The 23206-nt window shown below is 45.5% G+C and overlaps 1 protein-coding gene across 1 annotated transcript in view; it reads left to right on the top strand.

The window, feature by feature from the left end:
* Window positions 1-9558: 9558 nt before the first annotated feature.
* The window catches only part of LOC142313279 (disintegrin and metalloproteinase domain-containing protein 9-like), a 100111-nt gene continuing 86463 nt past the window's right edge, over window positions 9559-23206 (top strand). The window contains exon 1 of the mRNA XM_075352272.1: window positions 9559-9813. Coding sequence (XP_075208387.1) covers window positions 9726-9813 — 88 coding nt within the window. The 5' untranslated portion in view covers window positions 9559-9725. The remainder of the gene's footprint in view (window positions 9814-23206) is intronic.

The following is a 23206-nucleotide window of genomic DNA, read 5'->3' as shown; positions in this document are numbered from 1 at the left end:
TGCTTCACCTCAATTGAGAGTTCCTTACACCGCATGTTGTCTGGTCACAGCAGCAACTTCCAAATGCAAAACCACACACCTGTAATCAACCCCAGACCTTTTAACTACTTCATTGATTACAGGTTAACGAGGGAGACGCATTCAGAGTTAATTGCAGCCCTTAGAGTCCCTTGTCCAATTACTTTTGGTCCCTTGAAAAAGAGGAGGCTACGCATTACAGAGCTATGATTCCTAAACCCTTTCTCCGATTTGGATGTGAAAACTCTCATATTGCAGCTGGGAGTGTGCACTTTCAGCCCATATTATATATATAATTGTATTTCTGAACATGTTTTTGTAAACAGCTAAAATAACAAAACTTGTGTCACTGTCCAAATATTTCTGGACCTAACTGTATATATATATATATATATATATATAGCTGCCATCACATCATAGCTGCCATCACATCATAGCTGCCATCACGTCATAGCTGCCGTCACATCATAGCTGCCGTCACATCATAGCTGCCGTCACGTCATAGCCGCCCTCACATCATAGCCGCCCTCACATCATAGCTGCCATCACATCATAGCTGCCGTCACATCATAGCTACCCTCACATCATAGCCGCCCTCACATCATAGCTGCCGTCACATCATAGCCGCCCTCACATCATAGCTGCCATCACATCATAGCTGCCCATCACATCATAGCTACCCTCACATCATAGCTACCGTCACATCATAGCTACCCTCACATCATAGCTGCCATCACATCATAGCTGCCCTCACATCATAGCTGCCCTCACATCATAGCTGCCCTCACATCATAGCTGCCATCACATCATAGCTGCCGTCACATCATAGCTGCCGTCACATCATAGCTACCATCACATCATAGCTGCCATCACATCATCGCTGCCCTCACATCATAGCTGCCCTCACATCATAGCTGCCGTCACATCATAGCTGCCATCACGTCATAGCTGCCATCACATCATAGATACCATCACATCATAGCTGCCATCACATCATAGCTGCCATCACATCATAGCTGCCATCACATCATAGCTGACATCACATCATAGCTGCCATCACATCATAGCTGCCCTCACATCATAGCTGCCACCACATCATAGCCGCCCTCACATCATAGCTGCCATCACGTCATAGCTGCCATCACATCATAGCTGCCATCACATCATAGCTACCATCACATCATAGCTACCGTCACATCATAGTTGCCATCACATCATAGCTGCCCTCACATCATAGCTGCCACCACATCATAGCCGCCCTCACATCATAGCCGCCCTCACATCATAGCTGCCATCACGTCATAGCTGCCATCACATCATAGCTACCATCACATCATAGCTACCGTCACATCATAGCTGCCGTCACATCATAGCTGCCCTCACATCATAGCCGCCCTCACATCATAGCCGCCCTCACATCATAGCTGCCATCACATCATAGCTGCCATCACGTCATGGCTGCCATCACATCATAGCTGCCCTCACATCATAGCTGCCCTCACATCATAGCCGCCCTCACATCATAGCCGCCCTCACATCATAGCCGCCCTCACATCATAGCCGCCCTCACATCATAGCTGCCATCACATCATAGCTGCCCTCACATCATAGCTGCGCTCACATCATAGCTGCCATCACGTCATAGCTGCCATCACATCATAGCTGCCCTCACATCATAGCCGCCCTCACATCATAGCTGCCATCACGTCATAGCTGCCATCACATCATAGCTACCATCACATCATAGCTGCCCTCACATCATAGCCGCCCTCACATCATAGCTGCCATCACATCATAGCTGCCCTCACATCATAGCCGCCCTCACGTCATAGCTGCCATCACGTCATAGCTGCCATCACATCATAGCCGCCCTCACATCATAGCTGCCGTCACATCATAGCTGCCATCACATCATAGCTGCCCTCACATCATAGCCGCCCTCACATCATAGCTGCCATCCCGTCATAGCTGCCATCACATCATAGCTGCCCTCACATCATAGCCGCCCTCACATCATAGCTGCCATCACATCATAGCTGCCATCACATCATAGCTGCCATCACATCATAGCTGCCATCACATCATAGCTGCCACCACATCATAGCTGCCATCACATCATAGCTGCCCTCACATCATAGCCGCCCTCACATCATAGCTGCCATCACATCATAGCTACCATCACATCATAGCTACCGTCACATCATAGCTGCCACCACATCATAGCTGCCATCACATCATAGCTGCCATCACATCATAGCTGCCATCACGTCATAGCTGCCATCACATCATAGCTACCATCACATCATAGCTGCCACCACATCATAGCTACCATCACGTCATTTCTGCCCGTCACATCATAGCTGCCCTCACATCATAGCTGCCCTCACATCATAGCTGCCATCACATCATAGCTGCCATCACATCATAGCCGCCCGTCACATTATAGCTGCCATCAGCTGGGTGTGCATCAGCCATGACGTGAGTCCAAATCTTCACCTATACAAACAACACCACAAAAAAAAACCCCGAACCGCAGCCATTGATGGTAAAACCTCTGTGCCGAAAGCTGTATATGAAATGTTGGTTTTGTAATGTCGAGCAGATTTCATATCCATAAAAATCTATGTACCCGCAGCAAAAACCATGTGGTTTGTAGGTTTCTTTTGGTTTTTTTTTGTTTTTTTTTTACAAGAGGACCCTTTGGACGATATCCCACTATTTACCTGTGCAGTAGGAAATGTTCACGAGCTCCATATCAGATGAATCTGAAGATTTTCTGGGGCTTTTAAATCCCACTAATCTATGCAGTGAATATAAAGGGGAGAGGGGGGCAATGAAGCTGCACATACAGGAGGTAGAGTAAATGTGACTATATAGATTTGTGCATTGTTTATGGGGGATATTAGTTTTTATCCCCTAAAGCCAAGAAAGCTGAGAGATCAACGAGGGCCTTTATAGGAGGACGGAGATATTAGGCAGATACACAGTGGGACAGTGAAGCGGCTGTGGGAAAGAGTGGAGCGCTGCGCTCGGCAGGCCCATAGAAAAGCAATGGAGTGGCGGTCGGGCATGAGTGATGTCCCCCAATTATACTGACCAGTGCGGGAACCAGTAGTCGGACTCCCACCGATTTCTAAAATATCAACTACTAGGTGATGACTTATCTTCACTGGAGAAACCCTTTAAATTGTAGGATTTCATTACAGACCTTTTAGTTTATTTTTGGTGACTATCCAAATAAAAAAATCTGGAAATATTACAGCCGTCCCCCTAACCGCCAGTGTGGTGACAGTTCCTGCTTACTGCCGGTCTGGTGAGATGACGTCTCCTGCACTGAGATCGGTGTAGATAAGGCAGGATAGCAGAAGTAAGGCTCTGTGCAGCTCTCCTACCACTCCTTGTCCTCTGGGGGAGCGGCTGTCTGTGCTCCGTCACCTTCTGAAGTCTGTAATAGTCTGGTGACATTTCTACTAATAACTTTCATTTTTTAGCTGCCGTGAAGCCCACACCCTGCCTTACTGACTGAGTACAGAACAGAAGTGTGTTTAAGGCCAGGTTCACAACTACATCGAATATTCCACTAAGCTCCGTCACACGTTCCTTTCTTTTTTAAGGAAAAAAATGCTCAACACGATGCACTATTTTTTCCATTAAAATTAACAGAAACCAAATGAACCCCCAATATAATTAATAGGATTTATCTGATGCCATTTGTTACTATCACAATATGGCACAATTTTTTGAGAGGAGTGCTTTCTTTGTAACTAGCATGCATGGGTCCTGAGGGCCACAGGAGGCCCCTTATGTTTCACGGATGTGTCACGGTTGACAGACAACCCTGTTGTGTCCGGCTGCAGAAGGTCGCTGCGTTTGGCTGCGCAAACTGCTCCTTGATATTCCATCCTTTCCTCCATGGTGTGAATGGAGTTTTGTGTGTCTTCTCTGTTAGGGTTTACTCTTTCCCCTTTAGGACCCTGCAGAGATCTTTTCCTTTCAGATGCTAATTATTATCCCTCACCCTCTGTCTCTTTATATACCTGCACTTCCCCTTCGTATGTTGCTGGTGATAGAGTTAAGTTCTATACGGTCCTGATTGCAAGCAGTCGGCTTGTAATCATCTGGAGAAACGTTGTTGTGTGTTGCTGTCCTCTCCCTAAGGGGCACTTTGCACACTATGACATCGCAGCTGCGATGTCGGTGGGGTCAAATTGAAAGTGACGCACATCCGGAGTCGTAGGCGATATCGTAGTGTGTAAAGCCTTTTTGATACGATTAACGAGCGCAAAATCGTCGTAATCGTATCATCGGTGTAGCGTCGGTCATTTCCATAATTTGGAAAAGACCGATATTAGGATGTTGTTCCCCGCTCCTGCGGCAGCACACATCGCTGTGTGTGAAGCCGCAGGAGCGAGTAACATCTCCTACCTGCGTCCTGCAGCTCACGCCAGCTATGCGGAAGGAAGGAGGTGGTCGGGATGTTTACGTCCCACTCATCTCCGCCCCTCCGCTTCTATTGGCCGCCTGCCGTGTGACGTCGCTATGACGCCGCACGACCCGCCCCTTAATAAGGAGGCGGGTCGCCGGCCAGAGCGACGTCGCAGGGCAGGTGAGTGCATGTGAAGCTGGCGTAGCGATAATGTTCGCTACGCCAGCTATCACCATGATATCGCAGCTGCGACGGGGGCGGGGAGTATCGCGCTCGGCATCGCAAGCACCGGCTTGCGATGTCGTAGTGTGCAAAGTGCCCCTAAGTCATCTTGGAGCTAAGTTGTTTGATTGCTGGCCCTTGTTTGTTTTACCCGTGTATTCTGTAAGACTTAGTCGGTTTGACTAACGCTCATCCCGCCCGTTCATTACCTAGGGCCCAGTTCAAGGTCAGCCAGGGCCAGATATCCTGCTTGATGCATAGGTGTGGAACATATCTAGGATGGTTAAGGGAGCCAGGGGCCAGCAGAAGTTTTTATCAGGGGTCACCACCTCCCCCTCCCCTAGAAATGAGGTTTCCTTCTTCCCTCTCCTCTCTCTTCACTGTTCACTCAGTATTTCCCCATCCCTAGCGTAACACAGTGATATTTCTTGCAGCACCCAACTATCTGATCACAGACTTACTAGTCTTTGTGTAGCTGCTCACATATAGATTACATATTTGAGAAAGGAGGCATGGCACATGGATCCGGACCAGGGTTTGGACAGTTCTTTATGTGCACTGTGTGGCCATCTTATTTTTGGCTACGTAGCTTTGCTGCTTCTGTTTCCGATCAGTGATTATTGAGGAGACCATTACATAGAAACTGGCCGTGACATTTCTACAATTTCTGCAGGAGTTATTTCCATCTCATAGAATAATGGAAATTCATAAATGTTTGGTAAATGTGGGTACCACTTTTGGAGAGCCTTGTTTCTTTTTCTATTTCCCACTAATAGGGATGAAATCTTTCTTAGTATTACGACCTACCATACGTCTCCGACAGTGTATAGATAGTTGAATTCCCATACACATGTATAGAAATTTCTACCACTTCGGCTTTGGCAGTGGATGATGGGGTTCAGTTCTAGAGAGAGACTTGGGTCCCACATGGTAACAAAACAAAATAAAACATCCTTAGATAAGCTATACATAGACCAAATGAAGAATGGGGAAGTTTCTATAAAATTTGCACTCCAGTATAATCAACACCAAATTAGCTTACAGGATCCTCATCTGTGATAAGATGATACAGATCGCAGTCTCCGTTGGCTATGGATCCTAAGAGCGTTGCATGGTCTACTCCATACCTGGTACAATAATGTAAAGAGTTGCACACTAGTCACAATGTATAGGGGAAATAATGAAAAGCAGAACTGCTATGGGAATGCTAGAATGAAAAACACAATTAACTATCTGAAAAATTGAAAAAACTTGAAAATGGAATATGCATAACTGCTATGAATAATAGGATTACAAGAGATGTTTAGCCATTGTATTGATCAATGCAAAAGAGCCCAAAACCACGGCAAGGTAATCTCTTTTTTTGGGGTTCATAAACTTATGTGTAACCTCACCTGCAGTTAAAAAACTTGCTCTGTATGGGAAGGAAAGGACCAAGCTATATATGTGAAGTGAAACAAATGGCTATGGGTGGGGCAGGGTTCTCAGACAAAAAGTGCATACTAATTAAAGAATGTATGTCTGGAACTCCAATAATGTGAACAAGGTGTATTTTTCATTCTAGTATTCCCGTAGCAGTTCTGCTTTTTATTATTTCCCCATACATTGTGACTTGTTTTATATGTTTTTGAGTCTTGCACCTTGTTCACATTATTGGAGTTCCAAAAGGGGCGGTTCGTGCGGCGTCACAGCGGCATCACTAAGCGGCCGCTCAACAGAAGCGGAGGGGCGGAGATGAGCGGCCGTAACATCCCGCCAACCTCATTCCTTCCTCATTGCCGTCGGCCGCAGGTAAGCTGTAGTTCGTCGTTCCCGAGGTGTCACACATAGCGATGTGTGCTGCCACGGGAACGACGAACAACCTGCGTCCTCAACAATCAATGATTTTTTGAAAATGAACGACGTGTCAACGATGGACGATTTGGTGAGTATTTTCCATCGTTAACAGTCGCTCGTTGGTGTCACACGCAATGACATCGTTAACGATGCCGGATGTGCGTCACGGAATCCGTGACCCCGGCTATATATCATTAGATACGTCGTTGTGTGTAATGGGGCCTTTACTCTAGCCACTCCTTCAATGGTTTAGAAGATCACCATTCTGACCCCTCACCATGAGCCTTCCACATTGGTCAACAGTTTCATCATCCAAAATTTCTATGGTTTGACAAGGATCCTAAAGCTGGTGTCACACACAGCGACAACGACAACGACATCGCTGCTACGTCACCATTTTCTGTGACGTTGCAGCGACGTCCCGTCGCTGTCGCTGTGTGAGACATCCAGCAACGACCTGGCCCCTGCTGTGAGGTCGCTGGTCGTTGCTGAATGTCCAGCTTCATTTTTTGGTCGTCACTCTCCCGCTGTGACACACACATCGCTGTGTGTGACAGCGAGAGAGCGACGAAATGAAGCGAGCAGGGAGCAGGAGCTGGCATCCGGCAACTGCGGTAAGCTGTAACCAGCGTAAACATCGGGTAACCAAGGGAAGACCTTTCCCTGGTTACCCGATATTTACCTTCGTTACCAGCCTCCGCCCTTGCTGCCAGCGCCGGCTCCTGCTCTGTGCACATGTGGCTGCAGTACACATCGGGTAATTAACCCGATGTATACTGTAGCAAGGAGAGCAAGGAGCCAGCGCTAAGCAGTGTGCGCGGCTCCCTGCTCTCTGCACTGTGACATGTAGCTGCAGTACACATCGGGTTAATTAACCCGATGTGTACTGTACCTAGGAGAGCAAGGAGCCAGCGCTAAGCGCGGCTCCCTGCTCTCTGCACATGTAGCACAGCGACGTTATGATCGCTGCTGCGTCGCTGTGTTTGACAGCTAAGCAGCGATCATAACAGCGACTTACAAGGTCGCTGTTACGTCACAGAAAATGGTGACGTAACAGCGACGTCGTTGTCGCTGTCGCTTAGTGTGAACCCAGCTTAAGGCTTGGTGTGGATTCTTCAGCCACCTTGAACTGTATCTGACTCGCCCACCCCAGGGCTATGGGACACCCGGTGCCGGGCCGGACTAGTCCGGTGGTAGTCAGTGGTGGCTGGGCCCGGCTCCGTGGCCCTGGTGGGTGTCAGTAGACTATGTGGCTTGGTGAATAAAGTTGTGTTCGTGACGCCACCTGTGGTATGCGGCTATTAAGCCGCCGCTGCTGTGTGAGGCCTCCGGGGTGATGTTATGGCAGCAATGCTGGTACTGCTCCCCACAGGTGGAGCAATGCCCGGGGCACAGTTGGTGCTTGTGAATGTCTATGCAGCTGAAATAACAGAGACCACTTCAAGGGTGCAGTTCAAGTTCTTTTACTCACACTTCTTGTCACAGCTGTAGGGACCCTTGGACTGCTGGGACCACTGTCAGGGACCTCCGCCGTTTCTGGGTGATTCTGAGAGTGAAAGCCGGTACCCTTCTCTTAGTGTCTCTTTCTTCTGCTGTCTTCCTTAGCCTTGCCTTTGTTAGGATGGACCTGGCTTGGCCTCCACTACATCCTCCAGGCTGGGGGGTCACCTGTCGGCTGATTACCCCTTTTCTGGAAGTCTGCTATGGGTTCTAGCCCTGGGAGTTTACAACGTTCCCTGGGCCTCGGTTTTTACTGTTTGGAGATGATTTTGCACTCCTCCAGTCTCTAGGGACCGTCCCCTGTTGCAGCTTGATCCCTCCACCGATGTTATTGTGGAACAGGCCACCGTAGCCTACAACTACCCGTGGCGCCTCTAGGACCTCTCCGTGGTACCTCTAGGACTGCCCGTGGTACCTCCAGGACTACCCGTGGCCCTGCGACTCCTTCTGTCTCTGCGTGGTGTCACCTGGACCTCTGGGTCCCAGGATCTTCACCAGGAAGCGTCTCCTTCTGTTTCTCTGCTCCTGTCTGACTTGGAGCTTTCTTTCCTTCTTTCTTTCTTTCTTTTCTCCTCCTTGCCTGCCTCCAGCAGGCCTCCTCCTCCCTCCTTTCTCTCGTTCTTCTTCTCCAACTACATGCTCACTCTCTCACTCTCTGAGGTAGACTAACTAAACTTGACCTTCCTCTCTGTGTCTGCTCTCAGATGGCTCCTCCCACCTCCCCAGTTGCTAAGCTGTACCCTATAGGAGCAGGGATGGGTCTTACGGCCCCTCCCAGCATGCAGCATGGGGGGGTAACTGCCACTTTCCCTGGTCCCAGTATGTACCTAACAATGGGTGTAGTGTGGATTTACCAGGGGACCGGAGTTCACTCTCTTCCTCTCCCAGAATGGGGCATCACACCGCTGGATGGGGTGCAATGACCTGTGGCGACGGAAGCCTCAGGGGCGCCACATATCCTCTACAATTTCATTCTTACCTAATCAAGATGGCCTTCATGATTTTCCTGCTTACAGGAGCATATCCTAACTGGGGCATCACCTTCCTGAAGTATTAGTGTGCTTCAGTTATCTTTTCAGTAACTTCCTACCTACATTTTAGGTGGTAATAAGTTTTGCAAACATTTGGTTAGCTTGAAGCTTATGGGCCCCAATTCAATATCTACAACTGGACCCCAACCATCCAAGGTCTTTAAGTAGAATTGGTCTTCCCATATGGGTGCAAAGGGACCTTTTAAGTCAAACGCCTGCATTCACTAAAAATACACCCTTGCTTGCAAATTCCTTTTGGCTTGACACTTTATTGGGTTGTCGAACACAATTAATTACTGTACGTCCGAAACATCTGAAGTCATGCTGTTGTCAGGTTTGGCTCTGTATTGTGTCTGTAGGTATTATTGGGTATTGTGTTCTCACTTCCCACTGACCGTGTTAACATGCTGTACACACGGCGGCATTGTCTAGTATGTAAATAAACCTTTTCTGTCTTACATTGCCTGCACACACACTGAGTCATCCTCAGCTCATTTTTCCCCATTCGAGTATTGTCTACCAGGGTCGAATAACTTGTGAGACTGGTTCCTACACATACCTGAGAGCTGGGGAGGACTACAGTGCAAGTTATGAGTGAACTCTCATTCTCCAACCTACCAGGAAAGGGTTGAGACCTGCCTTTTCCAGTTTTGCGAAATGATTGTATCACGGGACCACGGACTATCATTGCTATGAGGAACCCAAAAACGTACAATCCACCACATTCAGACATGGGGGAGAGGTGGCTGCTGCTGGGTTTCCTATATCTTCTGCTGAATGGTGAGTGATTTGGGTTTCAGATATGTCTCCTATTGATAGAAGAGGGTACATATGGGGAGTAGGGACCTAGGAAGTCCCAGGAATATACCCAGGGCAGGGTGTCTCATAACCATGATAAAGAATTGGGAGATCTGATCCGTCAAAACTGAAAGTTCACGATTACTTTGTTCTCGATGTATTTTCCTCCTTTCCTGGCTCTTACATTATAGGATTGGCTAATCTCCATGTTGCATAGATAGATACTGTAATAATGACCCCATACGCAGCTCTGTGTTACTACCATGCTCCTTATGCCTATGATTTATAGCTGTGACGTGCCCCTTTGCATGCTGTATTATACGTATTATACAGGTATTCTCCACTAGAAACGTCGGCGTTAGAAGCTATGACGATTTACAGGTGACGGGGTGAGGGGGGACACATAACCTCACCTAGTAATAGGGCTTGGTCGTCATTAGGTGGTTTCATAGTGCACCATGCAAATGTGCAACCAAGAAGACCATTGGAGGTTACATTTCTGGACCCAAAACAAGAAGAAAGGGGCTTTAAAGAGGCACACCCCCAAAAATAAATTCTGTAATATTTATTATGTATCCAAAACTTCACACAAAAAGACAAAACCATTTAAAAAAAGCACAATTTAATAAAATAAAACCCACCCTGACCTTGCAAGGAATAACACCACCACCAATATCCATAGCTTATTAGGGTGATACGCTTCAATATTGTGTATTATTATTATTATTATTATTATTATTATTATTATTATTATTATTATTTTGTTGGACGTTTTGGTCACAAAATACATATGTCAAAATTGACTTTGTGGGATACTTTGCAGAAGGTTTTCTATAACTGCCTAGAACTTTTGCACAGTGCTGTACATACAGTATTTATACAGTTTATGTTTCATATATATATATATATATATATATATATATATATATATGCACTGTACATATAGTGCTGTGCAAAGATTCTATGAAGACGTTGAAAAAATCTGCAATGTAAGAATGCTCTTGATGGGGGGTTACACTAAGGCGGGCTTTGCACACTACGACATCGCAGGTGCGATGTTGGTGGGGTCAAATTTGAAAATGACGTACTTCCGGCATTGCATGCGACATCGTAGTGTGTAAAGGCTCGATGATACGATTAACGAGCGCAAAAGCGTCGTAATCGTATCATCGGTGCAGCGTCGGCGTAATCCATGATTACGCTGACGCGACGGTCCGATGTTGTTCCTCGCTCCTGCGGCAGCACACATGGCTGTGTGTGAAGCCGCAGGAGCGAGGAACATCTCCTACTGGCGTCACTGCGGCTTCCGTAGGATATGCGGAAGGAAGGAGGTGGGCCCTCCGCCCCTCCACTCCTATTGGCCGCCTGCCGTGTGACGTCGCAGTGACGCTGCACGACCCGCCCCCTTAATAAGGAGGCAGGTCGCCGGACAGAGCGACGGTCGCAAGACAGGTGAGTCCATGTGAAGCTGCCGTAGCGATAATGTTCGCTACGGCAGCTATCACAAGGATATCGCAGTTGCGACAGGGGCGGGCACTATCGCGCTCGGCATCGCAGCATCGGTCTGCGATGTCGCAGCGTGCAGAGTGCTCCTTAGTTTTGATTCAGATTTCTATTTTGTTCACTCACTTTACATTTTAATTAATAAAAATAAACAGCACTTCTATTTTTTAAAGCATTCTTACTTTATAGCATTTTTCCACATCCGCCTAAAACATTTACAGACCAGTTACACCTTGTCGCGGTGGGATGGCTTTTATGTTTTGTGATCAGAACTTTTTACATGTTCTGCTATTTACTTATTTACTTACTGTAGAGTATATGCTCATTTTGTGTTTTTCTCTTGGGATTTGTCTGTTAAATGACCATAGTGTGAACGTACTCTTATTATTGCACGTATACCTACTTTTGCTTTGGCTCATTTTCTTGTTTTTTTACAGTACTCTGTATAGTATCTAAAATGCTAAATGAATAATGCACCATAAGTATAAATTAAAATGCAAAAAGAATAAAGTAAACTTTGTGCGCTAATGGACTAACAAGGAGATATCACCAAATTACCGGTAGTAGCAGTCATGGTGTATGTTGTACTATTGGTTTTGCCACGATTAACAGCATATCTTCAAATTTATGACATTAAATTAAGTTAACGCAGGATGGCAGGCTGACTCGGGAGTCGACCAATAGATTGGTAGTTCATAGGCAGGCTAACAAGAGTTAATCTCTGCTGGTCTGCTTATGAGCGATTGTGGATCACATCTTGTGGTGGAGTAAATCACATCTGCTCCCCTCCTATATATGCTGGCTGAAGACTTCCAATGGTGGCAGCTACAGTCATACGAAAAAGTTTGGGCACCCCTATTAATGTTAACCTTTTTTCTTTATAACAATTTGGGGTTTTGCAACAGCTATTTCAGTTTCATATATCTAATAACTGATGGACTGAGTAATATTTCTGGATTGAAATGAGGTTTATTGTACTAACAGAAAATGTGCAATCCGCATTAAAACAAAATTTGACCGGGGCAAAAGTATGGGTACCCTTATCAATTTCTTGATTTGAACACGCCTAACTACTTTTTACTGACTTACTAAAGCACTAAATTGGTTTTGTAACCTCATTGAGCTTTGAACTTCATAGGCAGGTGTATCCAATCATGAGAAAAGGTATTTAAGGTGGCCACTTGCAAGTTGTTCTCCTATTTGAATCTCCTATGAAGAGTGGCATCATGGGCTCCTCAAAACAACTCTCAAAGGATCTGAAAACAAAGATTATTCAACATAGTTGTTCAGGGGAAGGATACAAAAAGTTGTCTCAGAGATTTTAACTGTCAGTTTCCACTGTGAGGAACATGGTAAGGAAATGGAAGAACACAGGTACAGTTCTTGTTAAGCCCAGAAGTGGCAGGCCAAGAAAAATATCAGAACGGCAGAGAAGAAGAATGGTGAGAACAGTCAAGGACAATCCACAGACCACCTCCAAAGACCTGCAGCTTCATCTTGCTGCAGATGGTGTCAATGTGAATTGGTCAACAATACATCGCACTTTGCTCAAGGAGAAGCTGTATGGGAGAGTGATGCGAAAGAAGCCGTTTCTGCAAGCACGCCAAATACAGAGTCGCCTGAGGTATGCAAAAGCACATTTGGACAAGCCAGTTACATTTTGGAAGAATGTCCTGTGGACTGATGAAACAAAGATTGAGTTGTTTGGTCATACATAAAGGCGTTATGCATGGAGGCAAAAAAACATGGCATTCCAAGAAAAGCACTTGCTACCCAAAGTAAAATTTGGTGGAGGTTCCATCATGCTTTGGGGCTGTGTGGCCAATGCCAGCACCAGGAATCTTGTTAAAGTTGAGGGTCGCATGGATTCAACTCAGTATCAGCAGATTCTTGACAATAATGTGCAAGAATCAGTGACAAAGTTGAAGTTACGCAGGGGATGGATATTTCAGCAAGACAATGATCCAAAACATCGCTCCAAATCTACTCAGGCATTCATGCAGAGGAACAACTACAATGTTCTGGAATGGCAATCCCAGTCCCCAGACCTGAATATCATTGAACATCTGTGGGATGATTTGAAGCGTGCTGTCCATGCTCGGCGACCATCAAACTTAACTGAACTGGAATTGTTTTGTAAACAGGAATGGTCAAATATACCTTCATCCAGGATCCAGGAACTCAATAAAAGCTACAGGAAGCGACTAGAGGCTGTGATTTTTGCAATAGGAGGATCTACAAAATATTGTCACTTTTATGTTGAGGTGCCCATACTTTTGCACCGGTCAAATTTTGTTTAAATGCGGATTGTACATTTTCTGTTAGTACAATAAACCTCATTTCAATCCAGAAATATTACTGAGTCCATCAGTTATTAGATATATGAAACTGAAATAGCTGTTGCAAAAACCCAAATTGTTATGAAGAAAAAAGGTTAACATTAATAGGGGTGCCCAAACTTTTTCATATGACTGTATAGTTTATCTTTGCTGGTCTGGTAATATGTTGTGATTAAGGCTATGTGTCCACGGTAGAATGTACCTGCAGATTTTTCTGCATGAAAATCCGCACCTTATTTTTGCCGCGGATTTACCGCGGATTACCGCGAATTTGCCGCGGATTTTGATGCAGATTTTTTTTTCCCCATTCTATACCCAAAATCCGCACCAAAATCCGCAACAATAATTGACATGCTGCAGATTTTTCCGGATCAAAATCCGCGGCAAATCCGCAGCGTGGGCACATAGCTTAAGACTAACTGGTGGTTGTAGTATTTGCCATTGTGTGAGTTTGTGGAGTTAACTCTTGTTCTCTTTTTGTAGCTACCTTCCTGCTATGGCTTTTCTCTTGAGTCTCTCATTGTTGGTTCCTGTGTGTTTGCAGTCTGTCAGAGTTTTGGTATTCCCTTGTCTGTCTATCTCTGTTTTTCCTTCTCTCCTGTCCCTACTTTCCCTTTTGAGAGGGGGAAATTAGATCAGTTCTGGTTGGGAGCTTAGCCAGACATGAGACTCAGGCATCTCCATCATTAGGGGTAACCCTGACATTAGAGGTAGCCTAGGGACCCCTATTATAGGAGCCCCAGTCCTTCGCTTTCCTACAGGCATATTGTGAAAGTATTCCACCACTGCATGCTGCCAAACAAGTAGAATTGAACCATGCCACGCTTATGCTATGTCGTATTGTGACTGAAATGTGACAGAGGGGCAACATATTATGTACGATTTTGGAGAAATTATGCATGAGTGATACGAGTTGATGACATTTTAAGGAAGAAACACCATGGCCAAATAATGCACTAGCAGGATACCAGTGGTAGCGGTTGGGAAGTATGAGGTTCTCCTTGTTAAGAATGTGGGTTGCACTATGTCTCTTAAAGAGTTGATGTGGCAGAGCAGGTCAGGGTCAGTATGGCCGGTTTCACACATCCGGCTTTTTGCCGGTTTGCTGGATCCGGCGCTCTCCCATACAGTGACTACAGTACAGTGACAGCGCAACAAGCGCCGGTCACGTGCTGTCATGTGACCAGCGCATGTGACCCGGAAGTTACAGCGCTGTCACTGTACTGTATTGTCTGTACGGGAGAGCGCCGGATCCGGCAAACCGGCGAAAAGCCGGATGTGTGAAACTGGCTTATGAATGCTTGCTCACACACCAGAAAATATGGCAATATTTTCCCCACAAGCAGCTACCAAAGAAATGCAGATGGACAGCCTGAGTAAGAGGAGGAAAGCTGTGATGTCTAGGAGTGTCTGCATCATAGGTAGCTAGTAGTGGGGGTGAGTAGCACTTGCCTAGACTGCGATAAAGAGAGACCGTCAGAGGAGCAACAAAGGAACTTCAGCCTTCACTGCTGTTGGTATAGTTTATCCCAGGTTAAGGAGACCAGACTGCCTGTATAAGATGTACAAGAACATCACAATTACTGAGAGAGGGCGAGGATTGGAATCACAGAAGAGGCAGAGAGGCTTATTGTTTCAAATCATTTTATGTACCTAACACATTTACACACATGGATAGTAGAAAAGTGGGAAAGAGCAACCACACTCTGCAGGTCTCTGTACAGACTGTACAGACGCACAACTAAGAGTGCCACCTCAAACATGGCTTCCTAAAGGGCCGTTGAAGGGTTTCTCGTGCCTCCTGAAGAACCTGAGAGGAGGCCGCCACACGCTGCCAACAAGGAGAGAGGAAGGTGTGCAAGAACAAATACAAACCAAAGTGAAATAAGGTAACAGAAAGAGGAGCTGGGAGGAAAACAAAACCAACACACAGAGGGCACCCAACTGGTGTTTACTCAAAGCTGAAGGGCTGCAAGTTCCAAAGATAAATCCACTTAAAGATATAGCCAGCAAGGATGTGAGGTGAGAGGTGAACAAATATAACCCGATCAAAAATGTGATAGGACAAACTACAACAGGGAAATTAGAGACTTCTGGTGAAAGCAGACCAAGAGGGGAGAACAAAGACTATGGAAACCATTAACATTTGGACAGGGAAGATAAGGCAATAGACCAGCAGATGGGTGACCAGATCGCATTCCCCAAACCGAGCTATGACAAATCCTTTCTATGTTTCAGGGGTTTTCTTCCCCACTACCAGGCATTAAGAAGGGGGTGAGAGTCTTAAAGGGAACCTGTCAAGTACAATATGCATCCAGAACTACAAGCAGTTCTGGGTGCATATTTCTAGTCTCTGCCTAACTGTTCCTGTATCTAGTAGCATAGATAAAGAGAACTTTTGAAAAAGTATTTCTAAAGATTCTTCATGATATGCTAATGAGCACAGAGACTAGTCACAAGGGCGTTAGTTCCTGTGCTCATTCTGCCTTCTTAGCATGCTAACATGGCCTCAGGGGCGTGCTAAATTGCTATTCAATGCCCATTGCTTAGCGTCATAAGTAGCACATCATACTTACCAAGTCAACGGCACTCCTGTAACTGCTTTCAGGCAGCTCATTCTTCCAAGTCCGCTCATTTACCTTCATGCATATGCACTGCTTCCTGTTGTCAATACATTTTCCAGTTTGGGGCTCCCTCTTGTGGTCAGTAGTGGCGATGCAGTTGACTTGTGGAATGAGAGCCTGACACCTGTGGAGGACTAGCAATCAGGTATTTCAGATAGGGCCTATATAACCGAGTAGTTTTCTCCTGTTACTTGCCGGTGCTCAATGGATCTCCTGTGTGCTAAGAACATTCTGAAACCAGCCCTTTTCTCTACCAGAACTTCTCTCAGATAAGTTGGTCTTTGTACCTCTTCTTATTGTTATCACTTTCTTGGTGTTTTTTCTGTTTTGATACTAATGCTTGATTCCTATTTTGCCTGTGTGGAGTTCTTGGTGGAAGTGGATCATTCCCTGCTGGGAGTGTCTGTATACTTAGCTTCATGATTCTGCTATGTATTGTGTTTTGTCATGCTTCGTATTAAATTCAGTCCCTCATCTATGTTAGTGTTTTTGGATCTCAGTAACATCAGAGTACTGATATAGTGGGGGATAGCCTGTGTGGGCTCAGGGTCTTTCTATATCAGGCGTGCTGAGATTTATTAGCGTTTTTACGGCTGCAGACAGTGCTCTTTCCTATCCTTTCCTATAAAGATAGTTTGGGGCTCATCTTTGTTGAATCCGTTTTCTGGCTTTGTATTGTGTTTTCCTATATCACCATAGTCTTTACATGTGGGGAGGCTATCTATATCTTTGGGGATTGCGCCAAGGCAGATTAGCTTTTTTTATATTTCTATCTGTAAGAATATTTAGTTCTCCAGCTGTGTCGAGACGACTAGGTCATCGTAGGCTCATCCCACGGCTACTTCTAGTTGTGTGTCAGGATTAGGTCTGCAGTCCATTAAGGTTCTAGCCACTCTGGTTACTTTTTGGGTTTCCGCATTTTTGATCCTCCTCGGTCACTGAATCATAACAGCTTCCCTTACCCACCAGCATTCCTGGCGTCTGTGATTGGTTGCAGTCAGAGTCAGACAATGCCCCTAGCCTGTGTGACCCTTAACATGTCTGACTACTTGCGATCACAGACCCTGTCTGCAGGATGCTGTAGATTGGAGTAAAACTAAAATTTATGTAGGGTTCCCACATATTATGATACCCAGCACAGATGACGGTTCCCATAGTCCTCCACCTGCGATCACAGGTAACTTCATCTGAGGTGACGCCATTAAACTGAGTGACCTCAGGTGAGATTACCTGCAATCTATTTTTAGGCTGGGGGGCCCAGTAAGCATGGCTCTCCCCAGCATGAGAATACCAGCCCCCAGCTGTCGGGCTTTATCATGGCTGGGTATCAAAATTGGAGGGGATCGCACGCCAGTTTTTTAAATAAAAAAAAAGCCACATGCGGTTCCTCTTATTTTGATACACAACTAATATAAGTTGCAAAAACGTCCAAAATCGCTCCTCGTTGACATGGGGGTCCTCTCCCAATTATCGCTGCTGTCGCTGGGGCGAAGTTGATCCTCGTCCCTGCGGCAGCACACATCGCTATGTGTGACGCCGCAGGAACAAGGAACCTCTCCTTACCTGCCACACGCCAGCAATGAAGAAGGAAGAAGGTGGGCGGGATGTTTGTCCCGCTCATCTCCGCCCCTCCGCTTTGATTGGGCGGCTGCTTAGTGATGTCGCTGTGACGCCGAGCGAACCGCCCCCTTAGAAAGGAGGCGGTTTGCCGGTCACAGCGATGTCGCTTAGCAGGTAAGTATGTGGGATGCTGCCGTAGCGATAATGTTCACTACGGCAGCGATCTCCACATATCGGCATAACGATAGGAGCGGGTGCTATCACGCTCGGCATCGCTAGCATCGGCTAGCGATGTCGCAGCGTGTAAAGCCAGCTTTAGATTGTGAGCCCCAATGAGGACAGTGCTGCCATTGTATGTAAAGCGCTGTGAAATTAATAGCGCTATATAAATGAATAAATATTATTATTATTTTTTTTATTATTATTATTATTATTATATTATTTACCTATACTACACTTCTGGATAATCTCTAAATCCTGTAAAACAGGAAGCCATTGAGCTGACGTCTGCCAAACCACAGTTATAATGTGATTATAATCGAAATTTACACACCTCTAACCTTTTACCTGTGGATTAGAGACCTGAGGATAGTCAGTATTAAAGGAATAGCAAGGTATTGTACACACATTTTGCACCAAAAATACATAGCAAATGTGGCAAACAATGCAGGTGAATGAGGTTTTGGATTTTAGTTGTTCTCATTTAAATTAGATTTTTTTTAAATGTGATTTATGCCAATGTAAAAGTAACCAGCTGCTGCAGAACGCTGAAAAAGTATCCATCTCAGCTCAACCCCCCATATAATTACCTCCAATGTCGGCGCTGTCACCACCATTATAGCAATGATTGCTGAAGCTGATCAGTTGCAGTCTTCATTATTTCACATGACCTATATGAACATACCCCAAGGGTTTAGGGTCCCACTCTGGGTGTGTGCACATGGCGTCTTCAATCTGACTGCGGAGAAGCCGGTGGTTTCTTTCACAAAGCCTCTTCAGGAAGACGTTGGTGGATTTTCTTTCATGAAGTGGCTTCGCCCACGGACCAGTAGTTGTTATCATAGTGGTTTTACCGCCATCATCTTTTTCCTGTATCTTCTATAATAGAGCGCGGGCGGTTTCGTTTGAAAGATTGAACATGTTACTTCTTTTAACCGGTTAAGGGTTACTGAACCCCAAACAGGTTAGAAGAAGTGACATAAACCAGAACATGTGCGCAGTAATGACGTTTTAACATTGCTGCGTATTATGTCCATTTTTTGCATTTTCTTGCAGGGTTGTTTCATGCTGATTCCGGGCAGACTCCGCCTGAAAAAGATGTCATGTACACATATTCTGATTTCAGATGCTGCCACCAAGTTTCCCTAGGTGAAGCCAGCATCTCTTGCTCTACACTGTTAAGCGGTTAAAACAAGTAGCATAAGACAGAACTGTAGCGCCTGCCTGGATCAACAGACTCAGATGGGATGTAATGGATAGGCTAGAGGGAGGCCACTCACCAAGCAGGACCCCCAAAACCCTGAAACCCTTTAACCCCTATACAGGGATTTGGAATTACACAGGGCCCTGGAGATCACTACCTGTGGAAGGCTGCAGTCCGATGAGAGTAGTCGTCAGGCAGGGTCAAACCAGGAATAGCAGAACAAGGACAGAATCGGCAGGCAAAGACGTAATCAGAAAACGTAGCAGAGGTCAAATCTGGATCGGACAGCGAGGTACAAAAACAGCAGGCAGGAGGGTAGTCAGAAAACACGCAGAAGTCAGCACACAGGAATCACTAAACAGAATAGGGCGAAACAGGAGCCAGGAAATCAGAACTATCTCTGGCAGAGGTCAGCAGACAGGAGGGGAACTAAGAAGGGTGTGGTGTCTTCCCATTGGCTGTAGCTGAACTCTGGCAACATCAGCTGGAAGACACACGCCAGCCACAGTCAGCCAGCGGTACTGCAGATCCCAAGATAACCCAGCCCAGTGGATGATCGGAGCCTGCGCCCACCGGTGCCGCTGGCATCGACTCCTCTCCCATCACCAGCACCATCCACTGCAGGAACACGGCGTTGCCTGGCGATTGGAGCAGAAGTCGCTGGAGCGGACTCTGGTTGTGACGTAACAAGAACGTGTGCACAGCAATGTCGGTTTGACACTCCTGTGTATCATGCTCGTCTTATGGAGTGATTTAGTGATGCTTTTTCAGAACAATTCCGAGCACAATCCACCTGAAAAGACATTTGTCATGCGGTGTTCGGCTTTGCACTCGCTGGGTGTCGGACTCTTTTCACACCGCAGACTCTGACAAGCAGCCTGAGATCTGTTAGTTGTACAGCCTGTCACTAGCGTCGGCTGTGTTTTGTTTCACTTCTCTCCACTCCAGCAGGTGTTAATTCCTGCTGGCTTGTGAGTGGTTGCTAGAAGCTCAGGCTGCTAATGACCATTCACAGCTACCTTCACCCTTTATAAGGTTCTGGATCCTGCTGCTGGTCACCGAATATAGCTTCAGCGTTGCTTCTGCATATCGGTCCTTATTGTAGTAATCCAGAGCTTGGTGATCTGTTTTCTAATGTGGAAATATCCCCATTGTTAATTTATTTCCTTCCTGTGTTTATTTCCTTCTGTGTTTGTATTGTCTCTCCCTCATGCCTGATTGCAGTGTGCATAAGTTTTGGTTCTTTCCCCTGACAGTGTTATTTGTGGGGCTTGCTTCTCCAGTCCCAGCCCTCTCCTGGGGTGTGGGGAGAGGGGGTGTAAGATCAGGGCTCAAACAGGAGTTAGGGACACGCTGGAGACCCAGACCTAGCTACCATCATGCTTACCTCTGGGATAATGGACAGCTTAGGGTCCCTAGTCTGAGGGTCAGCTTAGAAGTCCATCTTCTGTTTCCCTGATTGCCCGTGACAACATTGGAGCCGATTCATCAAAACTGGTGTGGGAAAAGGCCACTTTACACACAGAGATAAATCTTTGGCAGATCTGTGGTTGCAGTGAAATCATGGACATATTGTTCCATTTGTATACAGCCACAAACCTGGCACTGATTGTCCACAATTTCACTGCAACCACAGATCTGCCGCAGATTTATCTCTGTGTGTAAAGTGGCCTTAACTCAGGCTATGCCACTCTTCCTGGAGTAGAAGGCTCTGATTTCATTAAGATGCACCCTACAGTTAATGAATTGGGCGCATTTTCTAACTGGCATGTGCCGCAACAGAAATGTTATTCTAGTCACAGATTTAAGTAGTATTTATTGCCAACACTTTTGATAAATTTACCGGGCGAGCATGGCCCCATCTTGAATCCTCCCAAGCTCTGTTTGATGAATCAGCCTAATAGTGTGCATATACTACGTTCCTACACTGACTATTTGTGAGCTTTTGATTTTTGAGAAATTCTGCACGTATTTGGTAACTTTTGGGGTTTTTTTACATACGTTTCTATCATGTTTTTGACATTGTGGTTTTTGTCTCTTGTTGGTATGTCATTTTTTAAATAAAACACAAGTGTGAACAGGTGCACGCTGAGAATTCAATATCATCAAAACAATACAGCAGCACTCTGCAATGCTATAAGATTGAATATAGGAATTTGGAACTGCATTACTGCTATTGAAACTATGTTTAAAAAATTAGTGCATAAATTGGTCAATTCATGAGAGCCAAACAGTCAGCGACAAGGAGTATCTCTTTGTTGGAACCATAACATAATATGCCTCCATGTGAGCTGAATGCCCACTATTTTATGGGCAGTATTAAAAAATAAATCATGCAATATTTAGTAGGAGACTGAGACCCTATTTAGCAAAAAAACAGGTATAAGTGACAGTGCAAATATGATCATATACTATATGCTTAATTTGAAGTGTGCAAAAATGAATTCCCAAATTAACCAAAGCAGTGTCAGATATGGCATCTACGTGACCAAATAAGGAGAACCTTATTATAGACCGCGTTAAATGATGTTATAATGTGGATCCAGATTATTTACCTTACCTTGCCCCTAATGAAGTCACTAGCAGACGACACGTGCGTCGGGGTCAGCAGCAGGCAGGGCATACTGACCATTTATAAGGGTAAATAAATACGGTTTCTGCTTGAAACACTCATGATTTTTGACAGCCTCCAAAAAATCAGTTTTCAGATACCTTAAAAATAAATACACAATACCCCCACATGTCACTTTATTGACCCCCGAAGTTATGTCAGTTGGGTATGAACAATTACAGACTTTCAGCTTTTGGATAAAGACAAGTAAACCCTTTCACTCACAGCAAGCAGAGATTTTAAAAATATCAAACGTGCTTAAGAAAGTTGCAAAACTTTTCATAAAGTCGAAAAACTTGTCATTGCACAACGTAATTACCATATGTATCCGCCAAGATCCAAAAGCAATGAGCATACGTCACCTGTCAGTGCAGCCGAGCTTTGCATGACAGCGGTATCTCCATGCACATGTCATAATTTTGCCAGAGGATGAATTTCATACAATTCCGGTATTTCGGGGCGTGCTGTTACTGTACGTGATGTGTTTAAGGACATACCAGGATCTTTGCTCTAATTACCTTAAGGTAGTGTTAAGTTTTAGGGCTTGCGCACTTGACTGTTCAGTGGCATACAAAAGTTTGGGTACCCCTTTTTGTAATTTGTAAAATGTAAAAGATGAAAATATTTTTGGAGGGCCTAAAATACAATGGAAATGTGTCATCGTTTACTTTATACCTTTTAGAGATCATTTCATATACCCTGTTTTTAAAAAAAAAAGCCCTTCCCCAAAAATGAGCCCTATCAGGAAGTTTCAGTATTTTCAGTGTAACGCTTAAATATAAGCCCTACCCCGAAAATAAGCCCTAGTTACGGTTCAATAATAAAATCAGCTAAAAAAGATAAAAATACTGCAGGACACTTCATTATAGAAAGCAGACACCCCCAAAAGAGAGAAGAAAGAAGACAGAAGACCCCGCAATCATACTCAACAGACCTCGAACAGGAGGACCTGCAGTGGAATGCATCAAGGACCTGCACTAGAAAGCACACCCACACACATCAGATCGCACATCCACACACATCAGATCGCACACACACACACACACACACACACGAGATCACAGACTCACACACATCAGGTCGCACACCCACACATATCAGGTCGCACACACACACAAACATCAGATCGTACACATACACAATCACATCAGATCGCACAAACACTCACTGCATCCGACTATACCGATAGCTTCTGGCCAGCATTTGAACCTGGGATGCAGTACAATGGAGAGCAAGGACCCGTGGTGAAACGCAGGGAGGACTTGCAGGTCCACTATGCATTCTACCGCAGGTCCTCGCTTCACTGCACTGCATC

Source organism: Anomaloglossus baeobatrachus, chromosome 5 (genome assembly GCF_048569485.1).
Source record: "Anomaloglossus baeobatrachus isolate aAnoBae1 chromosome 5, aAnoBae1.hap1, whole genome shotgun sequence".
Lineage (NCBI taxonomy): Eukaryota > Metazoa > Chordata > Amphibia > Anura > Aromobatidae > Anomaloglossus > Anomaloglossus baeobatrachus.
The sequence above is the reverse complement of the archived record's forward strand: the minus strand, read 5'-3'. Positions and strand labels throughout refer to the sequence as shown.